At 38.6% G+C, this 14,226-nt stretch overlaps 1 protein-coding gene across 1 annotated transcript in view; it reads left to right on the top strand.

The window, feature by feature from the left end:
* ELL2 (elongation factor for RNA polymerase II 2) overlaps positions 1 to 14,226 on the top strand; it is a 53,500-nt gene that overhangs the window by 26,534 nt on the left and 12,740 nt on the right. The window contains exons 5-7 of the mRNA XM_072992512.2: positions 5,430 to 5,689; positions 11,440 to 11,564; positions 11,698 to 11,791. Coding sequence (XP_072848613.2) covers positions 5,430 to 5,689; positions 11,440 to 11,564; positions 11,698 to 11,791 — 479 coding nt within the window. The remainder of the gene's footprint in view (positions 1 to 5,429; positions 5,690 to 11,439; positions 11,565 to 11,697; positions 11,792 to 14,226) is intronic.

A 14,226-nucleotide genomic window follows, 5' to 3' on the forward strand; every position in this document is an offset into this window, starting at 1 on the left:
TATTTATCTTGAAGCAGTAGTTAATGCTAGTCAAGTTACTACTATGTTTCATTATTGAAGGAAGTTCTGTTTGTAAAACCAGAAGATAAAGTCCCTGACTATTGGCTGAAGAGTTAGTTCCTTTCCAAACTGGGGTAATTGTCTCTTTAAATAACATAGACCTTAATATCTGCTTGGTTAAGATATTGTTGTAAAATCTAGTCAGTGCAAAAGCCTAATGTAGTTAACAATAAATCCATCTGGTTGGTTGCCTTAGATATATCTTTTGTTGGCTTCCAGAATAATGAATTTTGTGGCATAATTGAGCTCTGTGGAATATTGCATTAGGACTGGAGATGTATAAAGCATCTCCCGTGTGTGGAAGGGATCCCATGTGTGGAAGAGAAGGGGCAATTTTTATTTATTTTCCTGCCCTTGGCAACCCTGATAATCTGCTGTGAAAATTTTGGAAATTGTTTAGAACATTGTGGGAGGTAGCATTGGGGGCTGTCAGGGAAGAAAGGAAGGGGGAAAGTTATCTCCTTGTCTCATTCCAACACAGGAGACCTCCCTTACATCCCAGTTCTCTCTGCCAACAGGATTCCCCCCTTTTGTAGAGGGGCAACTCTAGATCCAGCTCTTTGTTTTCCACAGACACTAGTTCCTGTGCTATGACATGGAACAATTCTTGTACAACCATGCTTTTGCCTCTTAATTTCTGCACTCCTTCATAAGATGGCTTTTATAATGCTTCCTCTGTATACATAGTTAACATGACTCACATGAGAAAGACGGAGGAGTACAGTACCTAAGATACAATCCCAGATATTTTGGATGCTTGGGAGAGTACACAGCTGTTTTCCTGTAAAGATGAATCTTAGTTGTAAAAAGCATCAGAAGAAATATGCCGTGGTGTCTTTTCATGGGAAGCCTTGATTCAAAACAGCTATTTTGAATCATTTTGATAATTAATCAAGGCGATGTTGTGATGTTTTTCTTCGTTGACCCTGTTCACAGGATATACCCATGATTCTATCTCTGATTCTTTTTGAACAGACCTTACAAGATATTGTAGTTCTAAGGAGCTCCTAGTTCAATGCAAGACTATAATACTGTGACTTTTATTATTACATGTATTTTGAATGTTGTATGTTTTAATTAACTCTGTATTATTATTATTATTATTGTACTATTTTTTACATTTGATTATTATTAAGTTTTTACTTTACAGGAAATGAAAAAGGTGTTTTTTGCCTTAGTGAAAGGCATCCATTAACTTAAGGAAATGAAAAACGCATACCTTATATTGACTAGGCCATCTCTAGCAAGTTTGTGGAGAGTGACCATTAAACCAGAACCACGCTGAAAAGTAAACCAGTGTAAAATTTATTAAAGTGGGCAAAAGAGTGAAAAATCAAAGATAATTATAAAAAATAAAACACACATGATATTCCACTGACAGTAATAAAATAACGATGTTTAAAGCATAGTAGGTGAAACAGTAGTCTTATAATTATTATAGAGGTTGTTGTTGTTGTTTAGTCCGACTCTTCGTGACCCCATGGACCAGAGCACACCAGGCCCTCCTGTCTTCCACTGCCTCCCAAAGTTGGGTCAAATTCATGTTGGTTGCATCGATGACACCGTTCAACCATCTCATCCTCTGTCGTCCCCTTCTCCTCTTGCCATCACACTTTCCTAACATCAGGGTCTTTTCCAGGGAATCTTCTCTTCTCATGAGATGGCCAAAGTATTGGAGCCTCAGCTTCAGGCTCTGTCCTTCCAGTGAGCACTCAGGGTTGATTTCCTTTAGAATGGATAAGTTTGTTCTCCTTGCAATCCAGGGGACTCTCAAGAGCCTCCTCCAGCACCACAATTCAAAAGCATTAGTTCTTCGGCGGTCAGCTTTCTTTATGGTCCAGCTCTAACTTCCATACATCACTACAGGAAAAACCATAGCTTTGACCATTCGGACTTTTGTCGGCAAGGTGATGTCACTGCTTTTTAAGATGCTGTCGAGTTTTGCCATCACTTTCCTCCCAAGTAACAGGGGTCTTTTAATTTCGTGGCTGCTGTCACCATCTGCAGTGATCATGGAGCCCAAGAAAGTGAAGTCTGTTACTGCCTCCATCTCTTCCCCTTCTGTTTGGGGGGGGCCAGTGGCCATGATCTTAGGTTTTTTTGATGTTGAGCTTCAGACCATTTTTTGCACTCTCCTCTTTCACCCTCATTACAAGGTTCCTTAATTCCTCCTCACTTTCTGCCATCAGCGTGGTATCATCTGCATATCAGAGGTTGTTGATATTTCTTCCGGCAATCTTAATTCCAGTTTGGGATTCCTCCAGTCCGGCCTTTCGCATGATGTATTCTGCATATAAGTTAAATAAGCCGGGGGACAATATACAGCTTTGTCGTACTCCTTTTCCGATTTTGAGAAGATAAACATGTTCAAGGTTTTAGGAAAGAAGGTTGCAATTGAAACAAAGATACAGTGATGCCTTGCAAAACGAATGCCTCACACAACCAAAAACTTGCAAGACGAAAGCGGTTTGCAATTTTTTTGTGACTCGCAAGACAAATTTTTCTATTGCCGTGCTTCGCAAGACAAAGAAGAATGTATTGATTAAATTTCAGTGCATTCCTATGGGAAACCACACTTCGCAAGATGAAATTTTCGCAATACGAAATGACTCGCGGAACAAATTATTTTTCTCTTGCGAGGCATCACTATATATAGAGAGAGAAAAATCAGAGTGATAATCCTCTTCTACTCATCCTGAAAGAAAGTACAGTAATAGACCCAGAGCCTAAAAATGGAATAAAACACATAGCCAGTACCTAGCTCCTTTTGTGAGTCTTCCCCAATATTTATAGTCTATACATCCCATAGTCCTATTAAGTTGTGAAGAATTTGTCTGAATTGAAAATAATGGGATCAAAAGCTTTAATTAATTCTATTATCTCATTTCTGTTTTGGGACCTGTTTTGTGAAAATTTGAGAATCATAAACGTCAGTATTCTCAAAAGTTATCCCATATACCAGTTAGTATAAATTAGTCATTTCACATTTAAAAGGGCAGGAAAGGTTTTTTTGTGTGTTTTTTTTCATTTGTAAGTTGAGGCTCAGTTCGCAAGACAAAGCAACTTTTTGCGAACAGAGCCATTCATAACTTGAATTGTTTGCAAGTGGAGACATTTGTAAGTCGAGGTACCACTGTATTTTAAAATGCTTCTAAAATAGTAGCTGAACGACTTGAAAACCCAGTTGGAAAGTGGCATAGGAACAAAGATATATGTATTTTAAAATAGTACTGCATAATATTAAAGCCCAATACCACTGGGCATATCATTGTTTATCCCATTAGGTATACTGTTGAAACTGTAGTGTAATTAGGCTGAGAGGTGATTGAGACTTATTAAAGGTGACCTTGTGAGTAGCTAAGCCATGTATGATTTCAATTTGAGCCTATGGTACCATGGCTCAGAAAAACTCTTGTTTCCTAGTTTTAAGCTTATTCTAGTGTGAAGGTGTGAAACCTCTAATGTAACCAAAGGGCCAGATTCAGCTTCAGATAGTTTTTTCAGAGCCACATTCAAGTGATGAGTGAGACCAAAAATAGCTGGCATATTTTAGCTGAAAGGTCTTATTTGCCAATAACCAAACCTTTAAAAACCCACACAAAAGCTAGGTATCTGGATAACCCCAAGAGGGCCAAATTGGTTCCTCAGGGAGGCTGGATTCAGCCCCAGAGCCAGTGGTTCTCCTCATGTCTTGGAGTGCATAGATGAATAGAATATCTCTGATTTAAAACTGAAGTCCTTATTATGCATACTTGCAAATTACTTCTAAATAAACAGTTACTGTTAGAATTAGATGTTAGCTTCCATTTCAGTGAACAGGGAAAAAAAATCCTCACTCAGGATATTTAACATGACTGTCTGAGATTTTCTGAAAGTGAGGAACATAAACACTGAGAAAGTAATGGAATACAGCCACATTTTCTTGTAAGTACTTTTGGGATCCAACCTATTTATTGGCTAAGGCTTCTAAAATCTTATCACTTAATTCTAGATGCAGGATGTGCAAGAATGGGTGGCTGTGGCTTGTCCAGGTAAAGGTGACACTGAACATTTTTGATGACACTGCTGCACATGCCTGTAGCAATTGAGAACAAAAACTGAAACTAAGGATCCCAGCATATCATGGCAATGTGGACAGACCTAGGTTCATATGTATGGATATCTTTATGTCTTCAGCCTTTTGGGCAACACCTTTAGTGTGTGGGACCAAAAGGTTTCAGCACTTCTTCTGCATTAAGGAAGGAAGGAAGGAAAAGAGCAAAGTGTGCTGCTTATATTCCATCCCATAGAATTTAAAGCACTAGTTGGGTGGTTTACAAAATAATTATGCATAATTATGAAAACAGCAGCTTTTCCCCCAGTGAGCTGGGTACTCAGTAGGAAGAATTAGTATGGTATGCCTGAGAGAGTGTTGTACTAAGACTCAGGAACCTTGGTTCAAATTCCAGTTTGCCCATGAAAACTCACTGCAGTGTAAAACCACTCCTGAAATATCTCATATAGCTTGGACACCCCTGCTAGGGTCGCCATGTGTCAGATGTGACTTGACAATATGTAACAAAAAGAAAGCCTGCTGTAAAAGGCTTACAAGCAGATTATTTAAAGGACCACCTGTCCTAGACTTACTTGATGCTACTATAAATTGCTAAGATTGGCATCTTAGTCCTACATATTGGCCAACCAGTAAGATTGATGAAAATGGTGGATACAGTAGTTAGGGCCTTGCCGATGATGGCTCCCTCACATCATTCTCTCCTGCAAGACTTTTGTTTAGTTCCATTCAAAGTGTATTTTATTTAATTTTTTTTAAATTGGATCTTCTGATGATTTAACTCAAAAATTGATTTTTTTAAAAAAATAAAAATCATAATTTAAATCAATTTGATTTTTATCCACCTGGGTTCCATTGCCTATTTTCAAGACCTGGTTGCTCACATCTGCTTTCAGCTAATTGATTTGAAATTTAGACTTTACTGTTCACTTGAAAAAACTTTTTAATACGTTTTGCTCTGTTTTTCTTCTGCTTTTAGAAGATATTTAGAAGGCATTGATACTAATTTTTATGGATTTATGGTATAAAGCATTTGAGAGCACTGCATAGTCCTTAAATGTTATATATGTACCACAGGGAATTACTGCTTTGAATATAATGGTAAAGAAATAATATCTTGTATTAATGGTATTAAACGGAAGTTTAGGATGATAATCATTATCATTCCAAATCTTCATTTTTAATGAATCCTTATTATAGTGTAAACTTGAGTTTGAGACAATTTTTTTTCTCCAGCATTTACTTTGGATGCAGATTTTGTGTGACTTATTTTTTACTGAGATAGAGACAACAACCATCTTGTTTACCTTTCATGTAGGTAAAAGAGTGCAAATTCGAAAACCACCACAAAGTATTCCAGATGCAGTGCCTGAAAGGAAAAGGTCTACTCCCTTGAATCCTGCAAATACGATACGTAAGACCCATACGAATAATGGTATTTCTCAGCGGCCATATAGGGATAGAGTGATTCACTTACTGGCACTAAAGACCTACAAGAAACCAGAGCTCATTTCTCGCTTAATGAAAGATGGTGTTGGTCAGAAAGATAAGAATTCCCTTGCAGCTGTTCTTCAACAGGTGAGGATATTTGCTTTATCCTTTTAGGCTTTCCTCTTGTTTTTGTTGTATGCAGCCAGTGTGGTGGTCTGATTCTGGCAATCATGTCATGACTTAATAAACTAATTTAGGAACAAATCTCAATTGGAAGATACCTGTGCTTAATTTTGGGGATTTGCAAATTGCCACAACAGACCCTCTTTATGGCATTTTTAGGGGATTGCCAAGAACAGGAAGCTGTAGGAGAATCCACTTGTGCCAACCACACTGCTCAGGCTGAAATCTGTATCCAGGCCTTTTAAAAATAACATTCATGGATTAAAAATTGAACATTGTATAACTAAATGAGAAATTAGAATATCCGTTTCTCCTTATGGTGCTTTACAAACAAAAATGTCCTTGTGTATACATGCATGTGTCTATTTAAGTACTTTCCTGATTTATGTAAGAAAATATATTGACATAAAAGTTAAGAATCCCTCAAAGATTTTTCTCCCTCTTTTGGTGTTAAAACTTCAATACTTTTAAACCGCAAAATGGATAGATACAAAGAATTTCCATGCTCTGCTCCAACATTTTAACTAAAATTGCTGAAGGAGAATTTTTGCCAGAGATTATGATGGGTTTTAAATGGTAAAATTCAGCAGGCTGTGAAAATAACCATTTTCAAAAGAATTTAGGAAAGGAATGGACTCATCAAGGAATGAAGTTTAAAAACCAAGTAAAATTGGATAAATCAGGTCAGTTTAAATTCACTTCTTGTGAAAGGATTTGTTTATTAAAATGAATCCTTCACAATGTGGATTTTTCAAGTCCAGCCCCATCAAAGAGGCATGGTGGGGAATCAGACTACCAAGCTCTGTACTAAACTACTGAGCTATCCAACAGTTCTTAAATCAGAAATGATGGTTAGAATGTAACATTAAGCCAAGATTCTTTGGAAGTGAAACTAGTTGATGGACGGTGTTTTCTTCTAAGGTGCAAAATAGAAAAAAGAGAGGGGCAACGTAAGGGCCAGGAATTTTTACTGACTCAGAGACTCATCCACATAGCCTAAATCAGTGATGGCAAACCTTTTTGGGCCCAAGTGCCCAAACTGGGAAAAACACACACAAACAAACAACAACCCGGGCCAGTGGTGACAGAGGTGGAAGTGGCAGCAGCGGAAATGGCAGCAGAAGGGGGAATTCCAGGCATGGAGGTGCCTCGTGACCCCGCTCCAGATCCGCCACCAGCTGCAGTGGATCCTGCAGCTGCCTTCTCAGGTTTGGCTGCGGGGGGGGGGGAGTAGCTATCCAGCGACTTATGGCTTTCATGCCTGCAGAGAGGGCTCTGCGTGCCAGCTGTGGCATGCGTGCCATAGGTTCACCATTGCTGGCCTAAATCATTCTTTCACTTTGCGTGTGAATGCCATAGTTCTTCTGCAGAAATACTTGAGTTCTATTATTTTCCTGTTGTTTCACTTTACCTTTCAAATCCTTCCTCCCTAGCAGTAGAGCGGATGCCAATCTTAATAATTTTGCATGCCTGTTAAAGATAGTTTGGTCAAACATTTGCTGGTTTTTGAAAAACACGAAGATATTTTTTTCTGTGAACTTTTGTATCTGTATTTTAATATCAAGCACATTACAAGAGATAAAGCTTCATTCTCAAGGTATAGACTGTAGGATATAACCACAGTGTGGAAAATGTGGTCCCCAGATGTTAATTGCAAGTCTGTCAGCCTTGGCCATTGTATCTAGATGTTGCATTCCAGCAGTGACTGAAGGGCCCACACATTCCCCATCCCTGTTCTGTTAGCAGGGTATAAAAAGATTTTGAAAGACAACTTGTGCAAATGGACAAATAGCAGAACCCTAGGAATTTAGGAATGTGGCCTGCTCAGCACTGTTCCATTTAGCAGAAATGTGAGCAGAAGAAACTTTTCTGCTAGTATTTTCTGAGACAAAATCTCAGAGTAGAGCCCTGACTGGGGACTTTGCCAGGCATGAAATACAAACCACAGCAAATGACTTGGAAAGATTTGATCCAGGCACTTATAGGTCAGTGATTCTGTTTTTAAAAATCATCTTTCAAAATGAAAGCATGAACATGAGAAACAATTAGAAATATATGTTGGTAGTCGCCTAGAGTGGTCGTTCGACTAGATAGGCAGGGTAGAAAGAAAGAAAGAAAGAAAGAAAGAAAGAAAGAAAGAAAGAAAGAAAGAAAGTCTTAGCAAGCAGTTAGAAATTATGCAGTGTAAAATTCAAGATGCAATTTTGCCTTTCCAAACACAATCCAGTTATTTGTGCAGTGGAAGAAAGTAATACAGGGTGTGCCCATGGGTACATCACGATCCTCAGAGAGGGAGCAGCACTTCACAAGAGTGGGATGTCCCCAAAACACCAACTGGGCATCTTTCCTTTCTCAGGATAAGCAGGCTGTGACAGTTTGGTAATGCTATCTTATATTCTTCTGTTGCTTGACACTTGGGGCCTAACCAGCTTCTCATTCATAGCCCTTGCCCAGTAACTACAGAAGAGAGGCAGAAGAGACCCAGGTCGTCCTAAATTGCAGGGGTCCCCAACATTTATTGAACCACAGACCAGTTAGGGCACGGGGTCTGTGCTTGGGGGCGGTGGCAGCCCCGCAGATGGGCATGGCACGCTCGCGGGCAAGTGGGCACACCACACCCATCCGTGGTTGCGCTCACATATGCACTCGAGCGCACCATGCCCACCTTGTGTACATGCAGGGGAGCGGGAGATCTGTCTCCGCGGCCCAGTCCTGCAAAGCCCAGGGACCGGCACCAGGCCGCGGACCAGGTGTTGGGGGCTCCTGCACATATGCATCCTGGTGCTTGGGCCTTAGTTGTCTCAGGCCACAGAAAGGAAGTTGTTAATATGAAATGCTAGTTTTGTCATGAATTAGTTACTACACTTTTGACCTGAACCCACATGAATAGTTATGCTAAGTCAGGTGCATTAGTGTAACTCATTGTGATGAATAACTGCTAAATCATGAGTCCCCAATCAACTGCTAAGCTATATCAGTACAGTATGTGTAGATGTAAATATTCCCTTGGGTTCTGACCAGAATAATTTTTTTAGTTCAGTATCAAAATTGTATTATATTATAGTCGCATATTTTAATATACTCTCAACAAACATGTGTCATAGTATTTTCTTTTTATTATTCTTATTTAGCACTAGACATGGGATATTTGTATTTGTGTCCCTTGGGAATACAAATATGAATATCAGCACCATAGGTGCCTGAGAATTCCAGCCCCTCCACCCCCAAACCAGCAGGTACAGTTACTGGTCACCGCACATGCATCTGGCATGGTTCACGGAAGTAGCCCAGCCAACTCTTCCCTGACTCCCTGCACAGCTGACCACTCAATAACTGAATGGAGAGACTCATCATCCCGCCTCCTTGCTGGAATCGTCTGCTGCATGGGGAGGCGAGGAAGCGCCAACCATGCTGTTTCTCGACTGGTGCAATGAGAACGATGCTGGCTGTGTACACCACACAGTGATCTGTAATTGGACCTTCCAGTTTGGAGGAGGGGGGGAATGAAAACATTGTGAATAAAGAACAAATTGTGATTATATTAGGAGGAGCCCATAATGAATTGCCCAACACTGGAAGGATGCTCAAGATGTGTCTGTGCAAAGATTTCAAAATAGAATATGGAGACTAGCTCTGATGGAAAAATTGACCTATCACATTAAACCCTATAGAAGTGACATAAAACAAGATAAATTTATAGAAGTATGGAATCCCTTGTTGGCTTCTGGTGCAAGGGATCAATTGGAAAATGGGCTGAAATGCTGGTTAGTTTGAATAACTGTAGGGTTAGAAGTAGTATGCCATGTCTAGATGGCACTCAAGCTTTCAAAGTTTATAACTAGATTAATTTAGTATAACTTCAGTGTTATTTTAACACTAAGCTTCCCTTTGAAACTCAGACAAATTTAAAACAAGGATCTTAAATTCTTGTGCTATGCAAATTGTGTTAGTGACCACAGAAGGAAGAAGACTGATTCGTGATCATCTTTTGGATATTCTCTGCAGAAAGAGCTTTATGAGAGTGAAAAACTCAGCTTTGCTAACTATCGCTCTTCAAAGTGGGATGTTAAAGAATCCCACACTTGGAAACATGCATACTCTTTGTTGGCAGAAACTATGCAAGATAATGAAAGGATACCTTTCTGAAAAGATATCTCAACTGCATTGCTACACCCTTGCTTTGTGCAGCAGTTCTCACTGCCAGAGAAGCAAACTGTTGTTTTTTTTTAACAATAAACAGCATTTGGCTTCTTTGGAACCTGCTGCACCAAGGAGCATAAGCAAACCTCCAGCTTCATGTGCAATTCTCCCCTGCATATGCAGATCTTTTCTTTGGATCCTGTCCATATTTTTAAATATATGTACAGGCTACAATATAACCTCTAACCCAGCTGCAGTTCAAAAATGATTTCTTGAAATAATCAGATAATTTGAAAATTTCTAGTGCCAGTTTAGTCTGTGATCATTTAGGCCGTTTAGTAATGAAAAGAGTAATGGGAAAATACCTTGCTTAGCACGATTAAATCCAGTATTCTCCGCAATAATCTCAGTAACCAATCAGTAGCTAAACTGTTCTTCCAGAAATTAGCCCATAATATACTAATAGACCCACTATTTATTTATCTGTCCAGCCTGCTCTACAGTTCTGGAGATTCAGGCACAACATAAAGCAAAAGTTTGCTCTTTTCATTTCTGTCAGTGCTGATCTTGCCTTTACTACAATTTTAGTTTCAATACTTCTAGCAGTTTCTGCTGATGTGTAGATTAATCCTTTCCGGGGGGGGGGGACAACACTTGCATACTGTTGTATATGCCTTGGTAATTTTGCAAATTGATTACTATTATATGGCCTATATAGGATGTCTTGAAAACGGCAACTGATGCACAGCACAACTGCCTAGTTTAAATTTGGTAAGATTCAGTCTGTAAATTATACCTGTATTGATTGCATTAGTTGCTGTTCCAGTCTCTAGGTTCAATTCAAGGTGCTGTGTTTGGTTGGTTGGATTTTTTTTTTCAAGTACTCAAAACAGTGTAGCCCTAGGATATCTTAATGTCATTTCCAGTTAATCAGTTCCTCACCCTCATAACATTGTCCAATAAGTCGTTATTGTACCTGATAGTCAAACAAGTCAGTGTCTTTTCATTGATGGAATTTTATTTATTTATTGAATTTCTGTCCCACCCATCTAGACCAAAGGTCTACTCTGGGCAGTTTACAAATTTAAAAACAATAAAAGCAAAAACATATATATTATAGATCCAAGGTGGCGAAAGTATAAGAAATTAAGATACGGCAGGAGGGAAAGCCTGCCCAAATAGCCAGGTTTTAAGTTTATTCCTGAAAACACCCAGAATTATAGTTATGGAGCTCTTTCTAAAGAGAAACTGTCAAATCCAGTGCTTTCAAGTTTGTGTGACTCATAATTTTATTCCTACAGATCTTTTGAGCTTACCAGATATCTGATTCCTGCTGCTGTTTTATTGATTTTGCTTCTCTGCTTATGTATATTAATATTTTGCTGATTAATTTCTTATTCTTGTTATGCTCTGAACTACTACGGATGTTTTTGATGACTACAGGTGAGTGAGAGAATCTTTAAAACTGGCTATAAAGATTGCGAAATGTTGGATATTCTGGACATAACATGTTAGACTTCAGCTTCTGACAACTTACTAATTATTTTTATTTTGTATCTTTTCTTTCTCTATAGGTAGCCAGTTTGAATCCAAAGGACAACTCTTACACACTGAAGGAACATATTTATAAGGAAATTCGGAAAGATTGGCCTGGATACAATGAAATAGATAAACAGTCATTGGAATTAATACTATCTCGGTAGGTTCAGTTGATTTCTGATGATGCCTAGGCTACAAAGGAAAATCAGTTTCTTTGCAAGAGATAGTAAAATTTGTTGAAGTATCATTAGCTTGATTTTCTTTGTAATCTGGAATGTGGGTGATCTTTACAGAAAACTAAATTCATCTCAGAATGCCACCAGCACCAGTCACTTGGAATCTTCTCTGAATTCTAGTAAAGATGCTGCATCTGTTTCACCTTCTCAGGTATGATGTTTGTTGCTTTTAATATTCCATGTCATGCAATAAGGCAACAAATGCTGAATGGCAATACAGTATATGTATGAAAGCCATAGCTGATTCCTTGAGGTAGAGCACAAGTGTCCTAAATTCAGTCCCTGATTTCTTTAGTAGCGGAACCCTACTGGAGGATTGCTGCCACCCAACATGAACAGTGTACTGTTATGTGACAAGAAAGAGATGTTTTGATTGTATATATGGCAACTTCTTTTTTTCTGCTAATGTATATTGCCTGAAATCCTGTTGCGTAGTTGCAATTAGAGTGGACTCATTGAATCAGTGGGGATTTGGTGAATCAGCTCTTCCATAATTTCCATTGATTCAGTGGGCCTGAATCTTACCATTGTATGGTAAAGCCTTAGTCCTATTTGGAGGATATAACTGCTTCACCTTTAATATAAATTGTCCAATGACTTACTGGACCTCACTAGTAGTGTCTATTTGTCAAAGCTCAAATGTCTCTAAATTCTAAATGCCAAAATATTTTAAGATTTCCCTCTCCAGAATTTTTCAAATCTTGAGTCTTTATATTTCATTTTATACTCTCCACTCCATCCCTCACTGTTGTGAAGACAGACCCTTTTCCCTGAAAAATTGAATGATCAGGAACAGAAAAATGACTAAAGGAAGAAGCTGACTGTGATCCAAAACTTTTCTCTATGGAGAAGTGAGTTTGTTCCTTCTGCACCAGTGTCAGGAAAATACTTTACATGTAGGGATAGTGGTATGTGGACACTGCAGAGGATGGGTTATTTATTTATTTATTTATTTATTTATTTATTTATTTATTTATTTATTTATTTATTTATTTATTTATTTATTTATTTATTTATTTATTTATTTATATGCCACCCACACTACCCAGAGGTCTCTGGGCGGCTTACAATAATTAAAATTCAATACAGTAAAAAATAAAATAATTAAAATACAATTAAAATACAATTAAAATTGCCATCAGACCCACAGCTAATATTATTTCAATTAAAAGCCTTCTGGAACAGGAAGATTTTGACCTGGCGCCGAAATGTCTCCCCTCTCGCTTCATCGCCCGCAGTTCAGAAGTATACCTAGGAGCTGTCTGGGCTCGGCGAGCAGGGAGAGGGCGCTTAGGCGCAATCGTGTCAACCGCCCGGGTCATCTCCCTATTCCATAGGGTGACCTGAGCTTCGACAGGAGCGCTGACCATATCAGACGGATAATCCCCCAGAGCTACTCCATCCTTTCTGCACACACCGGGGTTTTTTCATGAGCTATATCTGTGGAGATCTTTTTCTACGACAACCACAAATATTGCATGCCTGCCATGGGCTTCTTAGCAGCTAATGATTGCTAAAACACAAAACAAAAACCACCTTTGGGTTCAATTTAAGAAACAAAACATTGTTTCTCTAATTGAACTCTTTCCTACAATGAAGAGTATGACAAAGCCACTTCAGTAAAGTTAGTAGAAGTCCAACTGCTCCATCCTGACAGAAGTTAATAAGGAAAGTCAGTCATACTCTTTCTAACATACATGAAGTAAAGAGCCATGTATTCATGAAACTTCTTGAAAATAGGAGAGAATTATATCTGGAGCACCTGCAGCTGAAAAGGAAAAAATATTTCTGTCATTATCCTTAAATACCTATTTAACCTAATTTTACTATGTGGAGCTATGGGAAAGAATTTTTGCATTATCTTGGAACATCCTGTGTTCCTATTGATATGAGTCAGGCTTGGGATGAATACACTTTACTACTTGAGGTCACATGTACAGAGCATTAGTTGCCTTTCTAGTTTGGCAGCCCCACACTACAAAGTCACATTTTAAAGCTTCCAAGTTCAAAATATAATATGCAGCTTCTCAGGATTGGCTGATGTGGCCAAACCATGCACTTCTGATGTTTGCACATGCTCGTGGTCATGTATTCAGCTACTGTTTTTTAAAAAAATGACACACACACACATCTGCTTAGCAATTTTGGAGCTCTCTTTTCATCCCAGCAGGATAGGCCCTATTGTACAGTGCAACAAGGTGAAGTTGACATCTTCAGAGAGGCAGTTTCAATGGGAGAGAATACATCACTGACTACTAGCCAAGCTTGTTGGGATTGGAGTCATAGCTCAGAACACTGGGAGGACTTTGTTCCTGGAATAAATTAATAGAATTGTAATGAGACTTTTTGAATTGGGCAGGGATGACATTTGCTGCTCTGCTTTAGGCAGCAAAAGGTCTTTGATCAGCAGTGTTATGTGAACAAGACAAATGGCCATGGAAACTGCACTATGTGATCATAGATAAATATCGGATAAAACCAATAGTAGTATTAAGAGAACATTTTCCCCATTCATCTGCTATTACTTCTAACACATAGGTATTTAAATTATAATATTGGAATTGTTTTGCCCTTCTTAAGGAAGAA

This window comes from Pogona vitticeps, chromosome 2, assembly GCF_051106095.1.
Source record: "Pogona vitticeps strain Pit_001003342236 chromosome 2, PviZW2.1, whole genome shotgun sequence".
Taxonomy (NCBI): Eukaryota; Metazoa; Chordata; class Lepidosauria; order Squamata; family Agamidae; genus Pogona; species Pogona vitticeps.